This window comes from Pelobates fuscus, chromosome 11 (assembly GCF_036172605.1).
Source record: "Pelobates fuscus isolate aPelFus1 chromosome 11, aPelFus1.pri, whole genome shotgun sequence".
NCBI classification, from domain to species: Eukaryota; Metazoa; Chordata; class Amphibia; order Anura; family Pelobatidae; genus Pelobates; species Pelobates fuscus.
Genome location: NC_086327.1, coordinates 72,047,505 through 72,065,538, shown reverse-complemented (window position 1 = coordinate 72,065,538; position 18,034 = coordinate 72,047,505). Strand labels below are relative to the sequence as shown.

Sequence of the window (18,034 nt, the reverse complement as noted above, 5' to 3'; positions counted from 1 at the left end):
TAAAAACACTTTTCAGGCTAGACTTAATACGAATAAATTCAATCAGACTTTCTAAAGTAATTTTTTGAAAGGCAAGTCTAGAGGAGTGGCAATTCTCTTAAACTCTGATCTGAACTTTGTCCAAGGAAAAGGGTAATAACATATGGAGATTAAATGAGTCCCTTCTTGACGTTACAAGGGTCTCTAAGGACTTATTAGAAAAGCTTTCTCAATATTCTTTGGATAATATACAGATGATATTAAGGAACCATGGACATGGGAAGCGCATAAGAGTGTGATCCGGGGGGTCTTAATCAAATGGGGTGCTAGATGTAAAAAGGAACGAGCCGAAGAAATACAAAGGCTAGCAAAAAAATTGGATATATTGGAGTCTATTATTATTATTATTGCCATTTATATAGCGCCAACAGATTCCGTAGCGCTTATGCATAAGCAAACTTCGACTGAAGAAAATTTTAAATGTCCAACGGCAGTTAGATCTAAGCTGAGGTCATTATTGACATACGAGGCCCAAAGAGCGGTCCAGCTGACACAAAGTACAATCTATACACATGGGGATAAAAGTGGGACATTTTTAGCTAAAGCCTTAAAAGTAAAGTTACAAAAAACATGTATACACAAAATGAAAGACACACAAGGGAAAATTTTTAATACTACTGAGGAAATAGCAAACATTTTTAGGAACTATTACAAAGACCTATACAACTAAAACCCCTTGAAGACCCCATATGAAAGAGAACCATATCTTTCAAAAAATATTCCATTAAAAATTTCTAAAGATACATCAGCTCAATTGGAGGAATTGTTCTCCCCCCAGGAGCTTTCGGCTGTGATAAAAGCAATGTCTCTTAATAAAAGCCCTGGGCCGAATGGTCTCACTGCACGTTATTTATAAACAATTCTATAATATTCTTGAGCCACATTTTCTAAGAACTTTTAATGGCCTATCTCCAACTATGGACATTCCACCATCAATGTTGAGAGCAGTAATTGCTGTGATACATAAAGAAGGGAAAGATCCAGAAATTTGCAGTAGTTATAGACCGATTTCTCTTATCAATGTTGATTTTAAAAATATTTGCAAAACTTTTGGCAAATAGACTTAAGCCCCTTATGCCTGGACTGATCCACCCTGATCAAGCTGGATTTGTCACTGGCCATGAAGCCAGAGACAATACCACTAAAATTTTGAATGTAATACATGGAGCTATAATAAATAAATGTCCTACAGCTCTGTTAACTATAGATGCCGAGAAGGCATTTGACAGGGTGTATCAGTCCTATCTGTTTGCTACCTTAGAGGCATGGGGGCTTGGCCCGAGATTTTGTAATTGGGTACAGACCTTGTATAGAGGTCCCTCTGCTAATGTCCGTGTTAATGGTCAACTGTCCAACTCTTTTATTATTAGTAATGGCAACCGTCAGGGTTGCCCATTGTCCCCTCTTCTCTTTGTTCTAGTATTTGAACCTTTTTTTAGAGGCTATACGAAAGAACATAGACATTAAAGGGTATAAGTATATGGGAGGAGAGGTTAAAGTAGCCGATGATGTTTTATTTACGCTTATAGAACCCCGATATACATTTCCTTATGTTCACGAGGAATTGGAGAAATTTGGTGGCTTATGTAATTTTAAAGTAAATTCAGATAAATCTGAAATACTGGGAGTGGGGATAAATGTAGGAATTAAAGAGGAACTACAAAAGCTATATAATTATAAGTGGACAGACACAAGTATAACATATCTAGGGACATTACTGACGATACATCTGAAAGACTTATACAAATTGAACTATGGGAAACTACTGAGAAAGATTGAAGAAGATCTAAAAAAAATGAATCAGGCCTCCTTCACATTGATTGGGAGAGTTAATATTATAAAAATGATGATTTTACCAAAGATATTATACTTATTTCAGACATTGCCGGTCTTATTGCAGAGAGACTTCTTAAGAAAATTGCGATCTATATTCCTTTCATTTATATGGAATTATAAAACTCCACGTATTGCGTATAATACATTGACACTACCTATTGAAAGAGGTGGCTTTGGCCTTCCGCATATCTATAGATACTATGTTGCGGTATTATGTGCGCGAATTAGAGAATGGACGGCTATAGATAAGGGGAAGCAATGGTATAGGATAGAACAGGACTTTATAAAGGTGAAGTTGGAGACCCTGCCTTGGCAGAATTGTAAATTAAAATTACTATCTCCATTTAAACATCCAATTATAAATCATACCATACAGACGTGGAGAAGACTTAAAGATAGATGGGGGTTATCCCCGGGACTATCGGTATTTTTTCCAATAGCATCCAATTTGGAATTCCAGTTTGGGCCGAGCCGTAAACTATTGGAAAAGTTAACCGGAGATGCAGACCCTTCAGTAACAAGTTTAATAACAGATGAAATACCCAATAGAATAAGAGAGTTCCCTTTATGGGACAATATGACAGCGCTTATAGATATAATGGGGATTAGATATCTGAAGTCTTTTATATACCAAAAAGTGCTACCATATTGGCAGACGAGAGAGAGAACAGAGTTCGAGTTACTTTGTGGTCCTGGAATAGAGAAGAAGCCTTATCTGTCCAGTATATATAGAACGGACGCAAGGTTTGATTATTCAAATGGACAGCAATGACTGGTCATTTGTGTTCAAAATGGGGATGAAGGCACAGGTGAGCACCTCTAGGAAAATTATTTTTTTAAAGGGTTACTAGATGGTACAATACTCCGGATCGACTTAATAAATACGGAGCATTGGCTTCGGATGATTGTTGGAGATGTGGTGAGAGGGGAGCGAATATGGAACACATATGGTGGGAGTGCAAAATTATTGGGAGCTATTGGCTACAGGTATTGTCTGTTATTTATAAAAAAAAATTCCAATGCTCGATCAATTATCCCCATCCAAGATTCTGTTGGGCTGGCCAGCTTCCTTTAAGGAGAATAACAAACAGATATTGTTGAGTTATTTATTGAATGAGGCAAATGCTCTGATCCCGCTGTTTTGGCTTAAATCTAGTATTCCGATTAAAGAACAATGGATTCTTAGAGTGGAAGCTTTAAGGGAATTTGAAGAAGTTCATTGGGCCACTCAGGGGAAGAGAGACCATTACGATAAGATATGGGAACTATGGCTAACGTACAGGGCAGAAACACCATAGTAAGACAATACCATAGTAAGACTACGTTAAGACATATTCAAGGCAAGCTAAAAGACCACTAATGATAGACGTTTTGGCAAAACCTCCTTTGTTTTTATTTCTTCCTTCTTCTTTTTTTTCTCTCTGTTTTTCTCTTTTCCTTTCCTTTTGCGATTATTCTAAGCAAATGATGATATGGGATCTTGATAATGTTATTTGGCAATGACCTAAAGCGGTCCCAATATCTGACGCAACAAAAAAAAAAAAGCTTTTTATAATATATATATATACATGATTTCATTATAAGTATACACATATCTCAAAATACACATATAATGAAATCATATATATCCATTATATATGTATAATATATTATAAAATGCTTTATTTATAATATATTATACATATATAGGAAATAAAAGTGTACATGGGGGGTATTGTTATACTCTGGAGACTTCGCTGAACACAAATATATGTGAAACAGTAAAACTTATCACAACAATGAAATCACCAGTGACTGCAGTTTTTTTGTAACAAAAAAAAATGCAAAAAACTAATACAAACGCTAACTTTGGCCAGCGTTTGTGAATAAGTGGCTATTTCAAAAGACTGGATTAAATCCAATTTGAATACCGTGGGTTGTCTACTTTTACAAATAGTATGCCATGATGGGGTTAATTTTCATTCCTGGGCTGCTATACGGTCTCAAAGGCAACATAGATCCAGCAAACCAATCTGGCAAATTTCAATGTTCAAACATAGAAAAGGGGAAAGCCCTACATTTGATCCCTGTAAGTTTGCAAAAACCCATAAAACCTGTACATTGGGGGCACTGTTATACTCAGAAGATATTGCTGAACACATATTGGCGTGTTCTTTGTCAGTAACACAACAGGAACTGAGAATCCATGCCTAAAGTACAATGTGAGAGAAAAATAACACAAAAATGACTACCCAAAAGCTTGCCAAAGATTGGTGGTAGAATTTGTGCATGGAAAATGTTGAAATACCCTAGGGTGTCCACTTTTCAAAAATATATGGTTTGATTGGGGTAAATTACATTGGCCAGCTTCAAAACAATGTCCTAAATAGGACATGGGTGCATGATGACCAGCTGTGAAAATTCCAAGTTGGAAAACGGGAATGCGCACCCTCCAAATAAGGTCTTTTAGCCCCCATAGATCTCGACACACCTATACATTGGGAATACCACTGAACTCAGGAGATGTTGCTGAACACTTATTGTTTTTTTTTTTTGTTTTTTTGGGCAGTAACCCTTAAAGTTCTCCATACATATATTCTTAAATTGCGATGTGTGTCAAAAAAATCACCAATTATAATTTTTTTTTATTTGGCATAGATTGGTGGTAAAATGGCTGCATGGAAGTAGTCAAAATACCCCAAGTTTAATACCTTGGGTTGTCTTCTTTTAAAAAATATATACATGTGAAGGGTTATTCCTAACAGATATTAGTGTTACAATGTAACAATGTTAAAAAAAAATTTGGGGGGGGGGGGAGGAAGGTTTGGAACTAGCAAAGTGCTACTTGTACTTATTGCCCTATAACTTTGCAAAAAAAAGCTGAGAACATGTTAACATTGGGTATTTGTAAACTCAGGACAAAATTTAGAAACTAGCATTGGTGTTTTTTGGCGGTTGTAGATGAGTAACAAATTTTGGGGGTCAAAGTTCGAAAAGGTGTTTTTTATTTTTGCATTATATTTTAGATTTTTTTTATAGTAAATTATGATCGGATGAAAATAATGTTATCTTTAGAAAGACCATTTAATGGCGAGAAACACTGTATATAATATGTGTGGGCACAGTAAATGAGTAAGAGGAAAATTACAGCTAAACACAAACATCGCAGAAAAGTTAAAAGTGCCCTGTTCCATAACGGTACGAAAATTGAAAACGGTCTGGTCACTAAGGGGTTAAAGGAAGGCATACTAGGGGGAACTGATAGCGAATGGAAGTAGGTTCCAGAGGGTTGGTTTTAAAAAGGGATCTGGTCACTAGGGAGTTAAACATCTCTGTAGACACTGCTAAAACCACCTCTACAGACAGAGAATTACACATCCTTATTGTTCTTACTGTTTAAAAAAAAAAAATTAATATGGCTTAGACTACCTTTGTATAGTCCTGTTTCCTTTGTATAGTCCTGTTTATGAATAGATTTCCAGACAATGGTTTGTACTGGCCCTGAAAATATTTGTATAATACTATCATATTCCATATTTCATAGTTGCCATTATTCCAAACTAAAGAGGTTTTTTTTTGTTAATCTTTCTTTTATTGAGATGTAAAATAGCAGGATAGCAAAACATGATATCTTATTGTGGCATGACAAGTTATACAAACCTTTTCAGAAAGACATATCTTTGTTTGTTTTGTTTTTTATGAACATAGGATAGAAAGATGGATAGGCAGTCGTCATGTCTAGGTAATTTTTTTTTAACATTTCTTCATAACTAAAATGCTCCTTTACTTTTATTAGTATTGTAGCCCACCATTGCACTTTTTCTAGTGCCCTAATATATGTAGATTACAAAAGACTGGACATACCCAATATTGAATACTATGGGTTGTCAGTCATAGCCAGGGGAGGTGTGGCTAGAACTGCACGAACAGAAACAAAGTGATTTAACCTCTAAATGGCAGAGTATTGAGCACTGAAACTTCAGGGGCATGATCCCATCAAATCTACTTCATTAAGATAGTCATTTTGGTCCCTTTGATTTCTCACACTTTTTAAAATTAATTTTATATATTATGTTGCATATATAAATATTTAATGTGAAATTAAAGCCCTGTTTCTCCTGAAAAAAAATATATATGTGTGGGTGCACTTAATATGAAAGAGGTAAATTATGGATGAACAGATATATAGTCATATTCCAGATTTTGTTTTGATCAGAACATGTACAATTGCCACCATCCTTAAGGGGTTAAAGAAATGTATAAAATAATCAAATGGAAATTGTTTTGTTTATTGTATTGCACAAATCTTGCAAAAAGGAGATGTTATCTCTACCACAGAATTGAAGGATGTATATTTACACATACCTATGACAGTAGTTTCAGGAAAATTGCTAAGGTGTCTGTCCGAGGAGAAAGAAAGATAATTATCTTCGAATTCAAGGCACTGTTGTTTGGCGTTTCGTCAAAGCCATGGCCATTCTAGCAACCTATCAAAAAGGAATACCGGTTGTGCCTGATCTAGATGACTGGTTACTTAAAGCATAGTCAATACCAGAGTTAGGAAGAAGTATCCAATTCTCCATAGAGTGCCTTAAAAACTGTCGCTGGTTGATGAATTAGTAAAAATTTAATTTGAACCCAGTTTCAAAAATGAATTTTTAAGGATTATTCATAGAAAACAAGAGAAACGTTTACAGGGCATTTTCTCACATTCAGAAAAATCCAGAAATAGCGATCAGGATGGCTGTGAGCTCTTTAGTTTAACACCAATAACAGCTGTAAACTGGGCAAAGGCTCGTAGGTTTGGAAACCTCCAAAAATAAGTTTTGAAATATATGGACAGATCAAAATGAGGACTAGACACAAACATTCATATTTTCAGAGAAACCTTAAAGAATAGCATAGTGGAAAACTCAAAACTGCTAAAAAAAAAAAAAAAAAAAAAAAAAATGATAAAAAATAAATAAAATTTTATAAAATGGTCTTTCTATCCATCTGAAAAAATACCCATTGAAATACAGGTGCTTCAGGAAAAGGCTGGGGTGCCCAACTAGAGGGTATCCCTTTCCACGGCAGATGGTCATATGGAGAAGGAAAGCATTCCTCGAATAACAGGGAAATGCTAGCAGTGCTGAAAGCAATAAGGTGTTCAAAGAAGCATATATGGTTAGGGATGTACAAATCCAATCAGACAACAGCACAGTCTAAGACTTCACCAAAGGTGTAGTAAGTATGCATAAGGATTGTTAAGGGCAGAGAAGAACCTACTTTCTAGTTCAGCCGTTTACATAATAGGAGTGGATGACCTCAGAAGACCAAGGTGGGAACAAGAAAATATGGGAATTGCAGAACCAATTACTCACTGAGATCGCAAGCAGACTTGGTTATACAGAAATAGACTTGATGGCAAGAAGAAAAACTAAAGTCAGATTATTGGCTCTCTTCTACATAGAACGTCATCAAGACATTTTGAATTGTCTTGCAGTCCACAGGAAAAATAAATTGGGATATGTTTTTCCTCCAATATCAGTCACTCTTGGCATTGTATAGAAAATAAAAGCAGAAAGAGCCCAAGGTGATTTCAGTATTTTCCCTTTGGCCATAAAGAATTATACAAGTCCAGTTTCAGAGCACATCCTGAAGAACAAGAAGTATCTACCATAGATCTAAAAGTGTTCAAACTGACTGTGGAAGCTCAAAGGCTAAATCTGTCTTCTTGGCGTTTGAAGAAAGAAAGAATTGACATTCTTTAACAGTCAACAGAATCCACATCCATAATATAATTCAGAATCCGAAAAGTTTTTGGTTTTTTTTAATGGTGAGAAAAGCAGAAATTGAATGCCTTAGAACCTTCTGAGTGTTTTTTGGGGGGGTTATTTAGAAGAAGATTTCAATAAATGTCTAGGGATCTCTAATTTGAAAGTTCAAAAACAAGCATAAAGCCATTTTCTCATCAAGGATATTGCCTCTAATATTTTTACTAAGCAGATTTTTTTTTTCTAGCGTTCTGGTTAACACACCCTCCAATTAGAAATATTGTTCCACCATGGGAATTAAACATGATTCCGTTTTTGTCTATCAGCCACTAGAGGCACTTCAGGCATGTTACCTGACTCTAGATCGCCTAACTGAAACTGGATGTCCTCGTGCTCTGAATAAGGACATCCAGCATCAGTAAAATACCCAATGGAAAGCATTAATTCAATGCAGCGTTGCATAAGTGACTAAAGGGTTAACGGGGGGGGGGGATGTAGGGGGAAGAGGGCACTAATAATGTTTAGAAATACAGATTTGTATTTCTAACACTAGAATCCCTTTAATGTTAAAGGAGCTCAGTGTTTTAAGGGGAGGGGTCCTCTACATCTTCAATATGTTGCATGTGCAAGTATGTTGATACATACTCATATGATGCAGACTCTTATCCAGTGGTTATCTATATGATTTTCATAAGAAGTACGGCATCATTTCTATTGCTGTAACAAAATTAAGAACCATGCCTTTTGAAATAATCCTAGGAGTAATATTATTTACACATACTAGTTTTATACTGGTCAGTATGTAATAATGGACGAATAATGATTATGCTGATCTTTATGTTAAATTTAAATAATTATTTTCTCAGGTTGATGAAGAAAAGGGAATTTCTCTGCGTTTTCCTCGCTTTCTTCGCATTCGTGATGATAAGAAGCCAGAAGAAGCAACAAATGGTTTTCAGGTATGATTCTCTGCAAACGCAAATGCATGTTATATTTTATCATATCATATAAGTTCACTCTAAGGTATATAATATATGGTAAAATGTCATATCTTTACTTACCTGCAGCCCATAGTTCCAGCACCACCATTTTGTAAGACCAATGGGTGTTATAGTGCTACAACACCCACCCTCTGTTTCTGCCCCATCTGCTGGGTTTGGCCCAGCTTTGGAATACTTTCCCAAAAAGGGCAATCCTCTCTGCTCACTCAGATATTCTGGCTTAATTGCCAGCACATTGGCATCACTGTGATCCCATACACCCTCTGGAAGTGTGACAACCTACTGGGGGAGTTCATGTGATGGGGAGCAAGAGAACTGCCTGCAGAAAGGTTCTTTTTTTTCTCCTTTTCCCCTAAGGATTTGATTGATGGTAGGGAGGGACATTTTACAGGTGTTTAGATTTAAATATTTACATTTGCTAACATTTCTGATAGCTCAGTGTAGATGTGGGAGTTAATGCAATTTAAGATTACCGTCTGTGGCCACAACAGGCAAGAGCTTCAAGGCCTTGTTCATGTTGCTAAATATTAAGAACCTCTTTTGTTTTGTGATGGGGTAGTTGGTTTCTCTACTCTAATTTTTATGTAACTCATTTAACATGTCAACACGTGGCATATATGGCTCTTTTTTTAAGGAACACTATTGAGTTAGGAATCAAACCTGTATTTCTAACACCATAGTGTTTTCCTTCCCTTTTCGTTTCAGGTCCACCCCAAATCTAAATGAAAGCAAATTTGTCAAGTCCCCCGATGGAGAACATCACCAATGGGGGTCCGGTGACCATGGAGAGGTGGTGGTGTAGGTTAAGGGGAGTTTTCTTATCTGAACCTGTCCCTCACAGGTGCAGCCATCTTGATCTGGCAGGGTTCTCTTTTGGCATTGCCGTCACAGCTGCAAGAATACATCGTTGATATTTGTGAGAGATCATGTGAGAACACAGGACCTCCATAGACACGGGCAATCCCATGCAGCCGTTTCTGACGGCTTTCGAGATTGACAATTGACCCCTTGAGTCTAGGAAAGTCTGTCGGAGGAAAAATACAGAGGCAAAGCAGTCCCTACTTTGTCTCTGTATATCTCTTGACTGGGTTGGAATTTCAGTGAAATTCCAAAACAGTAAAAATAAGTATTTCATAAAGATTCTATCTTTATAAAATTCTAATTTTTCAGAGGTTGACTGTATTTAAAAAATAAAATAAAAGAAAGGAGACCGGTGTTTTAGTTTTTTCCGAATACCGAGATCCAGTCTCTGAAGCTGCTTGATCTGCCTCCGTCAACATCACAACAACTTTTCCCCTCAACCAGTCAAATGCTTCTCAACGAAAAAGGACAGGTGTATCATTTGGAGGCTAGCTATGAGAACAGAGTCTGACTCAGTTTTCACAGCAGAAATCAACACCTCTAGGAAGACCGCGTCATAGCATGTTTAACCCTGCAATATAAGCATTGCTGTATCTACATAACTGGAAATGCAGTGTTCAAATGAAGTACCACTGCATCTAGATCATGTGTTAAATTGACAACAGAGCAGATAGTACACCTGTCTAATTAGGGTGGGTAGGAAGGAGTTAAAATAGACACCTTTCTTCATAGATTCAGTATGAGTCACAGAGTGAGAAGGTAAAAAAAAAAAGCAGGAGTGTGTGCTTGATTCTGTATGTTGGTCCCAGCAGCACCCTTTAACGTAAGAATGTTCTTGTTCCGTATCCAGGGGGCATACCAATAGCAGTCACAGATATCACAGCTTCTACAGGCCTCCCTGTCGACCCCCCTGTGACCAGTATAACTTCAGGGCTAGTGTACAGCAGCACACCAGCAGGTCACTGTATGTAGTGTCACTGTAGTGCTCTTGCTGGTCACTGTATGTAGCAGGGGCGGACTGAGAACCCTCAGGGCCCCCGGGCAAAATAAATCAAGGGCCCCTTACAGGCCCCACCCATACTCCGCAGCAAGCGCCACCCATGTCCCGCCTCCATGCACCGCCTCCAGCCACACCCTACACAATCTTTAGACACAAGGAACAAAAGTGCAATAATCCCTTCAAGGCCCCAGAAGAGACTACAATGGGCCATGGAAGGGGGTCTTTCTAACAGAGGCCATCTCAGTGTCCCTGCTGGAAACAGTCGCCTCCAGGCTCCAGTAGAGACTACAATTGAGGGCTAATGGGCCATGGAGGGGGGGAGCATTCTAGCAGAGGCTATCTCAGTGTCCTTTAGAGAGTGTGTTAGAAAGAATTTCCTCCAGGTCCCATTAGAGACTACAATGGAGTCTAATGGGGCCTGGAGGGGGGTCTCTCGAACACTCTGGTTCCTATTCACAATATAGCAACACAACATAGCTGATACCTAGGCCAAGTTGGCTCCTCTTACCTTAATTACTGTTGCTGGCTGGCAGTCTGTGGGCTTGCTGGAAGGCTGCGGGCTTACTGGCTGCGGCTGGCAGGCTGTGGGCTTGCTGGCAGGCTGTGGGCTTGCTGGCTACTGCCGGCAGGCTGTGGGCTTGCTGGCTGCGGCTGGCAGGCTGTGGGTTTGCTGGAAGGCTGTGGGCTTACTGGCTGCGGCTGGCAGGCTGTGGGCTTGCATGCTACTGCCGGCAGGCTGTGGGCTTGCTGGCTGCGGCTGGCAGGCTGTGGGCTTGCTGGCTGCGGCTGGTGGGCTGGCAGGCTGTGGCTTGCTGGCTGTGGCTTGCTGGCTGGCAGGCTGTGGCTTGCTGGCTGCGGTTGGCAGGCTGTGGGTTTGCTGGCTTTAAGCATAACTGGTGGCCTGTAGGCTGGCTGTCTACTGGCCAGCCTGTGGGCTGGCTGGCCTGTGGGTTGGCTGGCTTGCTGGCTACTGGGGCACTCGTAGATTATTTAAAGAAATAATCCATGCACAATAACCACTACTACTCTGTGTAGTCGTTATGGTGCCAGGAGGGCCGGGCCCCCCTCCCAGAGTAAGTAGTCAAACCGTTTAAGAACAGTTTGACAACTTACCTGGGGTCTGCTGGGATATGAGGCTGTAGTAGGGTATAGGAGCAGTGGTGCAATGTGTAAGGGGTGCAGTGTGTGTGAAAGGTTCAGTGTGTGTGAGGGGGTGTAGTGTGTGAATGTGTAGGGTGTGTGGGGCAATGTGTGTACGAGGGGGCTGTGTATGTGTGTGGCAATGTTAGTATGGGGGGCTGTGTGTGTATGGGTGGGCAGTGTATGTGTGTGTGTGTGTGGCAATGTGTGTAAATGTGTATGTGTGTGTGGGGGCAGTGTGTGTGTATGGGGGGCAGTGTGTGAATGTGTATGGTGTGTGGGGGCAGTGTGTTTATGGGGCTAAAGTTCACTCTCACCACTGCGACCACCAGGAATACCTGGTGGTCACAGTGTTGAGAGTGAACTCTAGCCCTTAGCTCCAGGGCTAGAGTTTACTCTCGCAAGAGCCGTAACGTTGCCGTGGTAACCGCGGCAACGATCTGTGCTCGCGCAAGAAGGACCCAGAGGAGCTGCAGGCTGAGCTCCCGGGTCCTCTCTTCCTCCCTCCCCTGCCGGCTGCCCGCACGGTGCCTGCGGACAGGGGAGGGGGCAATTGCCCTCCTCTTACTCCCCCCTCTTCTTACCCCCCTCCCCCTCTTCTTACCCCCTTCTTACTCCCACTCTCTTCTTACCCCCTTCTTACTCTCCCCCTCTTCTTACTCCCCCTCCCCCTCTCCTTACTCCCCCCTCCCCCTCTTCTTACTCCCACCTCTTCTTACTCCTCCCTCTTCTTACCCCCTCCCCCCTCTTCTTACCCCCTCCCCGCTCTTCTTATCCCCTTTACTCCACCCTCTCTTCTTACTCTCCCCTCTTCTTACCCCCCTCCCCCTCTTCTTACTCTCCCCTTCCTCTTTTACTCCCCCCTCCCCCTCTTCTTATCCCCTTCTTACTCCCCCCTCCCTTCTTACCCCCTCTCTCTTCTTACCCCCCCTCTCTCTTCTTACCCCCCCTCCCTCTTCTTACCCCCCTCCCTCTCTCTTCTTACCCCCCTCCCTCTCTCTTCTTACCCCCCTCCCTCTCTCTTTTTACCCCCCTACTCACCTCTCTTTTTACCCCCATCCCTCTCTCTTTTTACCCCCCCTCCCTCTCTCTTTTAACCCCCCTCTCTCTTTTAACCTCCCCTCTCTCTTTTAACCCCCCCTCCCTCTCTTTTAACCCCCCTCCCTCTCTCTTTTAACCCCCCTCCCTCTCTCTTTTAACCCCCCCTCTCTCTTTTAACCCCCCTCCCTCTTTTAAACCCCCCTCCCTCTCTCTTTTAACCCATCTCTTTTAACAACCCCCCTCTCTCTTTTAACCCCCCCCTCCCTCTCTCTTTTAACCCCCCTCCCTCTCTCTTTTAACCCCCCTCCCTCTCTCTTTTAACCCCCCCTCTCTCTTTTAACCCCCCCTCTCTCTTTTAACACCCCCCTCTCTCTTTTAACACCCCCCTCTCTCTTTTAACACCCCCCCCTCTCTCTCTTTTAACTCCCCCCCCCTCCCTCCCTCTCTCTTTTTACCCCCTCCCCGTAGCGTGGCCGAGCTGCTCTGCGTCCGCGGTGCCGGCCGGATTGATAGGAAGGTGCACACACACTGAGTGTGCACCTTCCTGTCAGTCCGGCCGGGTACAGGAAACAGAAACTCCTGTTCCGCGCGGAACAGGAGTTTCTGTTTCCTGTACCCGGCCGGACTGACAGGAAGGTGCACACTCAGTGTGTGTGCACTTTCCTATCACTCCGGCAGGCACCGCGGACGCAGAGCAGCTCGGCCACGCTACGGGGAGGGGAGGTGAGAAGCTGCAGCCGCCTGAGCGCTCTTAAGAGAGCGCTCAGGCGGCTGCAGCATTTAAAGGGGCGGCCGGGCCCCCTGATGGCGGGCCCCCCTCCCGGCCGGGCCCTCGGACCATGTCCGAAGTGCCCGACCGGTCAGTCCGCCCCTGGTATGTAGTGTGATTAAGCAGACCGCAGTTTCATCGAAAGTGCTCACCGAGAGAGCACTTCCAGCCAGATTGGGTACTGTGGTCCACTCTGCAACACACTACATAGGGGGAAGAAAATAGACATATCAGATATGTACAGTGTCAGTATATGTACATAGCTCCAAACAAATAGGACACAAAAGGCTGAATTATGGATTTTTATCAGTGGAGTCAATATTTCATTTATTTAGACAGACTGTAATAATGAGGAGATAATATGCTAAACAGCATGCATGGATTACCCCAGATTCTTGACTGAAGCAAATTTAGAGATGCAAAAATAAACAATGTTGTAGAAAAATGTGTATATTGGATTTAAAATGCAAAACATTTTTTTAATAAGTAACAAAACATCAGTAATGAATAAGCAACAAGTCTAATATCATGCAGTTCAATTCCCAACAGGTTATATAGGTCTAACAATGATTAAGTCAGTATGCAAGCCAAATACTTCACATAAATCAGCCTATCTAGTAAATGTTATACAGCTATTTCAATAAAACAGGCGACAGGATTTCTACTAGCAAACAGAAGTTTAAAACTAATTTTCCTACTATTTGAGTTATGATAAATTGCTACACTGCTACGCCCTGGACAGATGGCATTAATCTCTCTAACATTTAAAAGAAGTAACAAGCGAATCTGTATTTTCCCTGCCAAATTTGTGCTTCCATATAGGAGACTAAATCATACAGTCATGAGCTTAAATTAGTTCTAATATGACAAAATTGGAATTGGAAACTATAGTGATTCTGCTAGGTAACTCCCCAGAATATATTGGTTGCCTTTGTTTGTCAGCGAGTGTGGATCCAATGTTGCCCCCTAAGCTCTCTGTCTATAGATTATATCACCTTAGGGAGGGGCAATCGACTCCACACCTCCACTATGTCACTCCCATCATAAGAGATCACAACCACTAAATGTAAGGGTTCTGTTAATCTAGGGATAATTTCAATTAAAATAATAAAAACATCTGGACTAAGTGATTTAAATGACTTACCTTCTTAGAACATCTATTTTTTTTATTTGCTACTGTCTGTTACTATAATACATGACTTGAATCACCAGACAATATATAAACAAATATTTTCATTACCTTTTGTCAGGATTACTAGTTGATCCAGCACGCAGAACTGTATAACACCTAGGACTAAAGGTAACATCTTATCGGGCCTTAGAATGGCCCGACTTAACGTACCAGAGAATAGTCAGAATACTTGCTGAGGTTGGGGACACAGAATGAGACACAGCGATGAGGGAAAGCCAAACGTCAGGGATACCAGAATACAAGGAAGTCAAAACGAAGCCAAAGTCAATAACCAGAAATAAATGCTCAGGAACACACTCTCAGATAACCACTAAGGGAAACCATGACAGGGCAATGAGGGAAGGTATGAAAGGAGTTTAAATCCAATTGGCCATCCCCGGCCTCTGACCTCAGAACGTGCGTCCACATTCCCTGCGGGACGTCACAAGCACGTTGACTTAGTCAATACTGTGGGCGGACGTGGGGCTACAAATTGGTATTGACCCGCAGCGGCCGGCGTCTTTCAGCATGCCGCAGGGCCGCTGAACAGCATTACCAATGCCAGGAAGGTAGTTATCCTCACGGACACCACAAGGTGAGGACAAACATATACCCCTCAACACCTGCAGACCGCCCACCGAGAGCCGGAACCCAAGAACGCTAAGCAGGCCCATACCCCCTCCAATCAACCAAATATTGTAAGGAACCACGAGAGAACCTGGAACTGATTATGGAAGAGACTTCATACTCTAACTGTCCAGAAACAACCAACGGGGAGGGGGAACACTTGGAACAGTATATCTATTGCAAATGAGTGGTTGGAGAAAAGAAACATGAAAGTTATTCCGAATATGCAAGGAGGCAGGGAGAGGCAGATAATATGAAACAGGATTAATTCTACGAAGGATACGAAATGGACCAAGGAATCTGGGAACAAACTTCATGCTAGGAACTTTAAACAATACAAACTTATCACCCGTAAAAATATGTGGAACAAGCACACAGACAAATGTCAAAAGAGAATATACCTAAGAGGTTCTGAACTGTAGAGAATATGACTCCTCCCAGTCCTCACAGTACAATGTATATAGAAAAAAATCTACAGAAAAGAAAAATGAAAACTCATAGAGTAGTACAATCAATATACATAAATCCACCAATTGTATAGGTTTCACTCACAAACGTATATTGATAGTAGGCATATCTCAATAGTAACAAGACGATATGAGGTCCTCAACACGAGAGTGTGGGCATGTAGGAGACAAATAAGATGAACCAAAATAAGTGCAGATGGTATATACTTAAATCCTGCACTGTAATAAATTTCACTTACAAGCTTGTAATGATATATAAGCATATCATAGGTTGTGTTCCACAGCCGCCATTCTCCAATTGGTATAGATAACGAATGTGAGGGATACTGCTTTAAATTTAAAACAATTTATTGGTACAGGAATAAAATATAACAAAATAGTATAAAACAATCTCATTACAATGGCCCAACCCTACGCGTTTCGTCCGTTTCCGACCGGACTTCCTCAGGGGTAATAACTCCAATGATCTCCCAGGCAGTGTCATTATTTCTTCCTCCGGAGTTGTTTTAAATGACCTGGTGAGACTCCCGCCTTTGCCATCCGCCTATCATCAGCGTGTGGCTCCAGCTGCAGTTCATCTATGCAGATAGCGTTCCAAGCCTCATTCTCATGTGCAGTTCTTCCTTGTGTGCATGTGCACGAACGGCATCCTCGTCTCTTCATATGCTCCGTGCAAAGTCCTCACATCCTCCCATACACAGTCCCAATGCTCGCAGAAAATATAGAAAAAGGAGATAAATTACAAAAAAGCAGCAATGACAAAAAAGAGAAAATTACATAGAAAACAGAAATGTTGCATAAAAACTATATACATTGTAAGCCACCCACTTGGTAAACAGGGTTGGCAGGTTTATCAGCATAAAATTTGAAACGGTGAGCCGCAGTTTCTAGAGCAGAGTGAAACTTGGAGCAAGTATCTCGAATAGAAGCAAGGTGATCATCCAAAGCAGGGATAGCAGTGTCAGAGAAAACAGCCAGCAGAACAGTAGGATGACGACCATTATTAACAAAGAATGGGCTATGTCCGGAAGAGTCATGGGTAGCATTGTTCCTAGCAAACTCGGCCCAGGGTAATAATTCGGACCAATTATCTTGTGTGCCATTAACAAAACAACGCAAATACAATTCCAATGACTGCTTAGCCCTCTCAGCCATGCCATTGGTTTCGGGATGGTAAGAGGAACAAAGACAATTCAATGCCCAACTGTTTATTGAAAGCCCTCCAAAACCGAGACACAAACTGAGAACCCCTGTCATATACAATATTGTGAGGAATGCCGTGCAGTCGGACAATCTCTCGTATAAAAATAAGAACTAGGTCTTGTAAGGATGGCAACTTTTTGAGTGGAACGAAAGAAGCCACCTTCCTAGTTCTAATATATAGCCATTAGAACTAGGAAGTTCTACGATGAAATCCATGGACAAATGGGACCATGGAATACTAGGTACGGGAAGTTGATGCAACAATCAACATGGAAGTTTGAGGTACCTTAGAAACTGCACAAACTGAACTGGCCTGTACATATTCCTTAACATCTTTCCTGAGAGAATCCCACAAAGATGATCTCAGGATCGTGGATATGGATTTTTTTAATGCCATGATGTCCAGCCGTTACGTTGTTGTGGAACACTCTCATGACATTCTCTTTCAACCAATGGAACAAACAATTTATCTAGTGGTTTATTGCATGGTGCCTGAGACTGAGCCTCCATGATAGCACCAAGCAGAGGGGATGTTAAGGAAAGAACAGTGGAAGCAATAATACACTCAGGTGGAACAATAGGGGATGTCTCTTGTTCTTGTATTGATTCAGTGTCAAACTGTCTAGATATGGCGTCCGCTTTCATGTTTTTGAGACCAGGTCTGTAAGTTATCAGAAAGTTAAAGCGAGATAGGAACAAAGACCATCTAGCCTGTCTAGACGATGGTCGTTTAGCATCCTTTATATAAGCCAAATTAAGGGGGTCCTTGGAACCCTCTAAAAGATGTTGCCACTCTTTAAGTGCTAGTATAATGGCCAACAATTCCCTGTTGCCAATATCATAATTACGCTCACCAGGAGACCACTTTCTAGAGAAGTACCCACATGGATGCAAAGGGGTATCCTGACTCTACCTCTGAGAATGAACAGCCCCCACCCCAGTTTAGGTGGCTTCAACCTCCAGTATGAAGGATTGGCTAGTGTCAGGCTGTACCACAATGTCAGCTGAAGCAAACCTTTTTTTAAGATGTTCAAAAGCTTCTCTAGCCTCCTTAGACCATATCATATTACTAGCCCCCTTACATGACATATTGGTGATGGGGCTATCACAAAACAAAACCCTTTGATAAATCTCCTGTAATAAT

The 18,034-nt window shown here is 41.3% G+C and overlaps 1 protein-coding gene across 1 annotated transcript in view; it reads left to right on the top strand.

Annotated features, from left to right (window-relative positions):
- LIG1 (DNA ligase 1) overlaps positions 1-18,034 on the top strand; it is a 381,450-nt gene that overhangs the window by 344,397 nt on the left and 19,019 nt on the right. Inside the window, exon 25 of the mRNA XM_063435935.1 lies at positions 8,477-8,569. Coding sequence (XP_063292005.1) covers positions 8,477-8,569 — 93 coding nt within the window. The remainder of the gene's footprint in view (positions 1-8,476; positions 8,570-18,034) is intronic.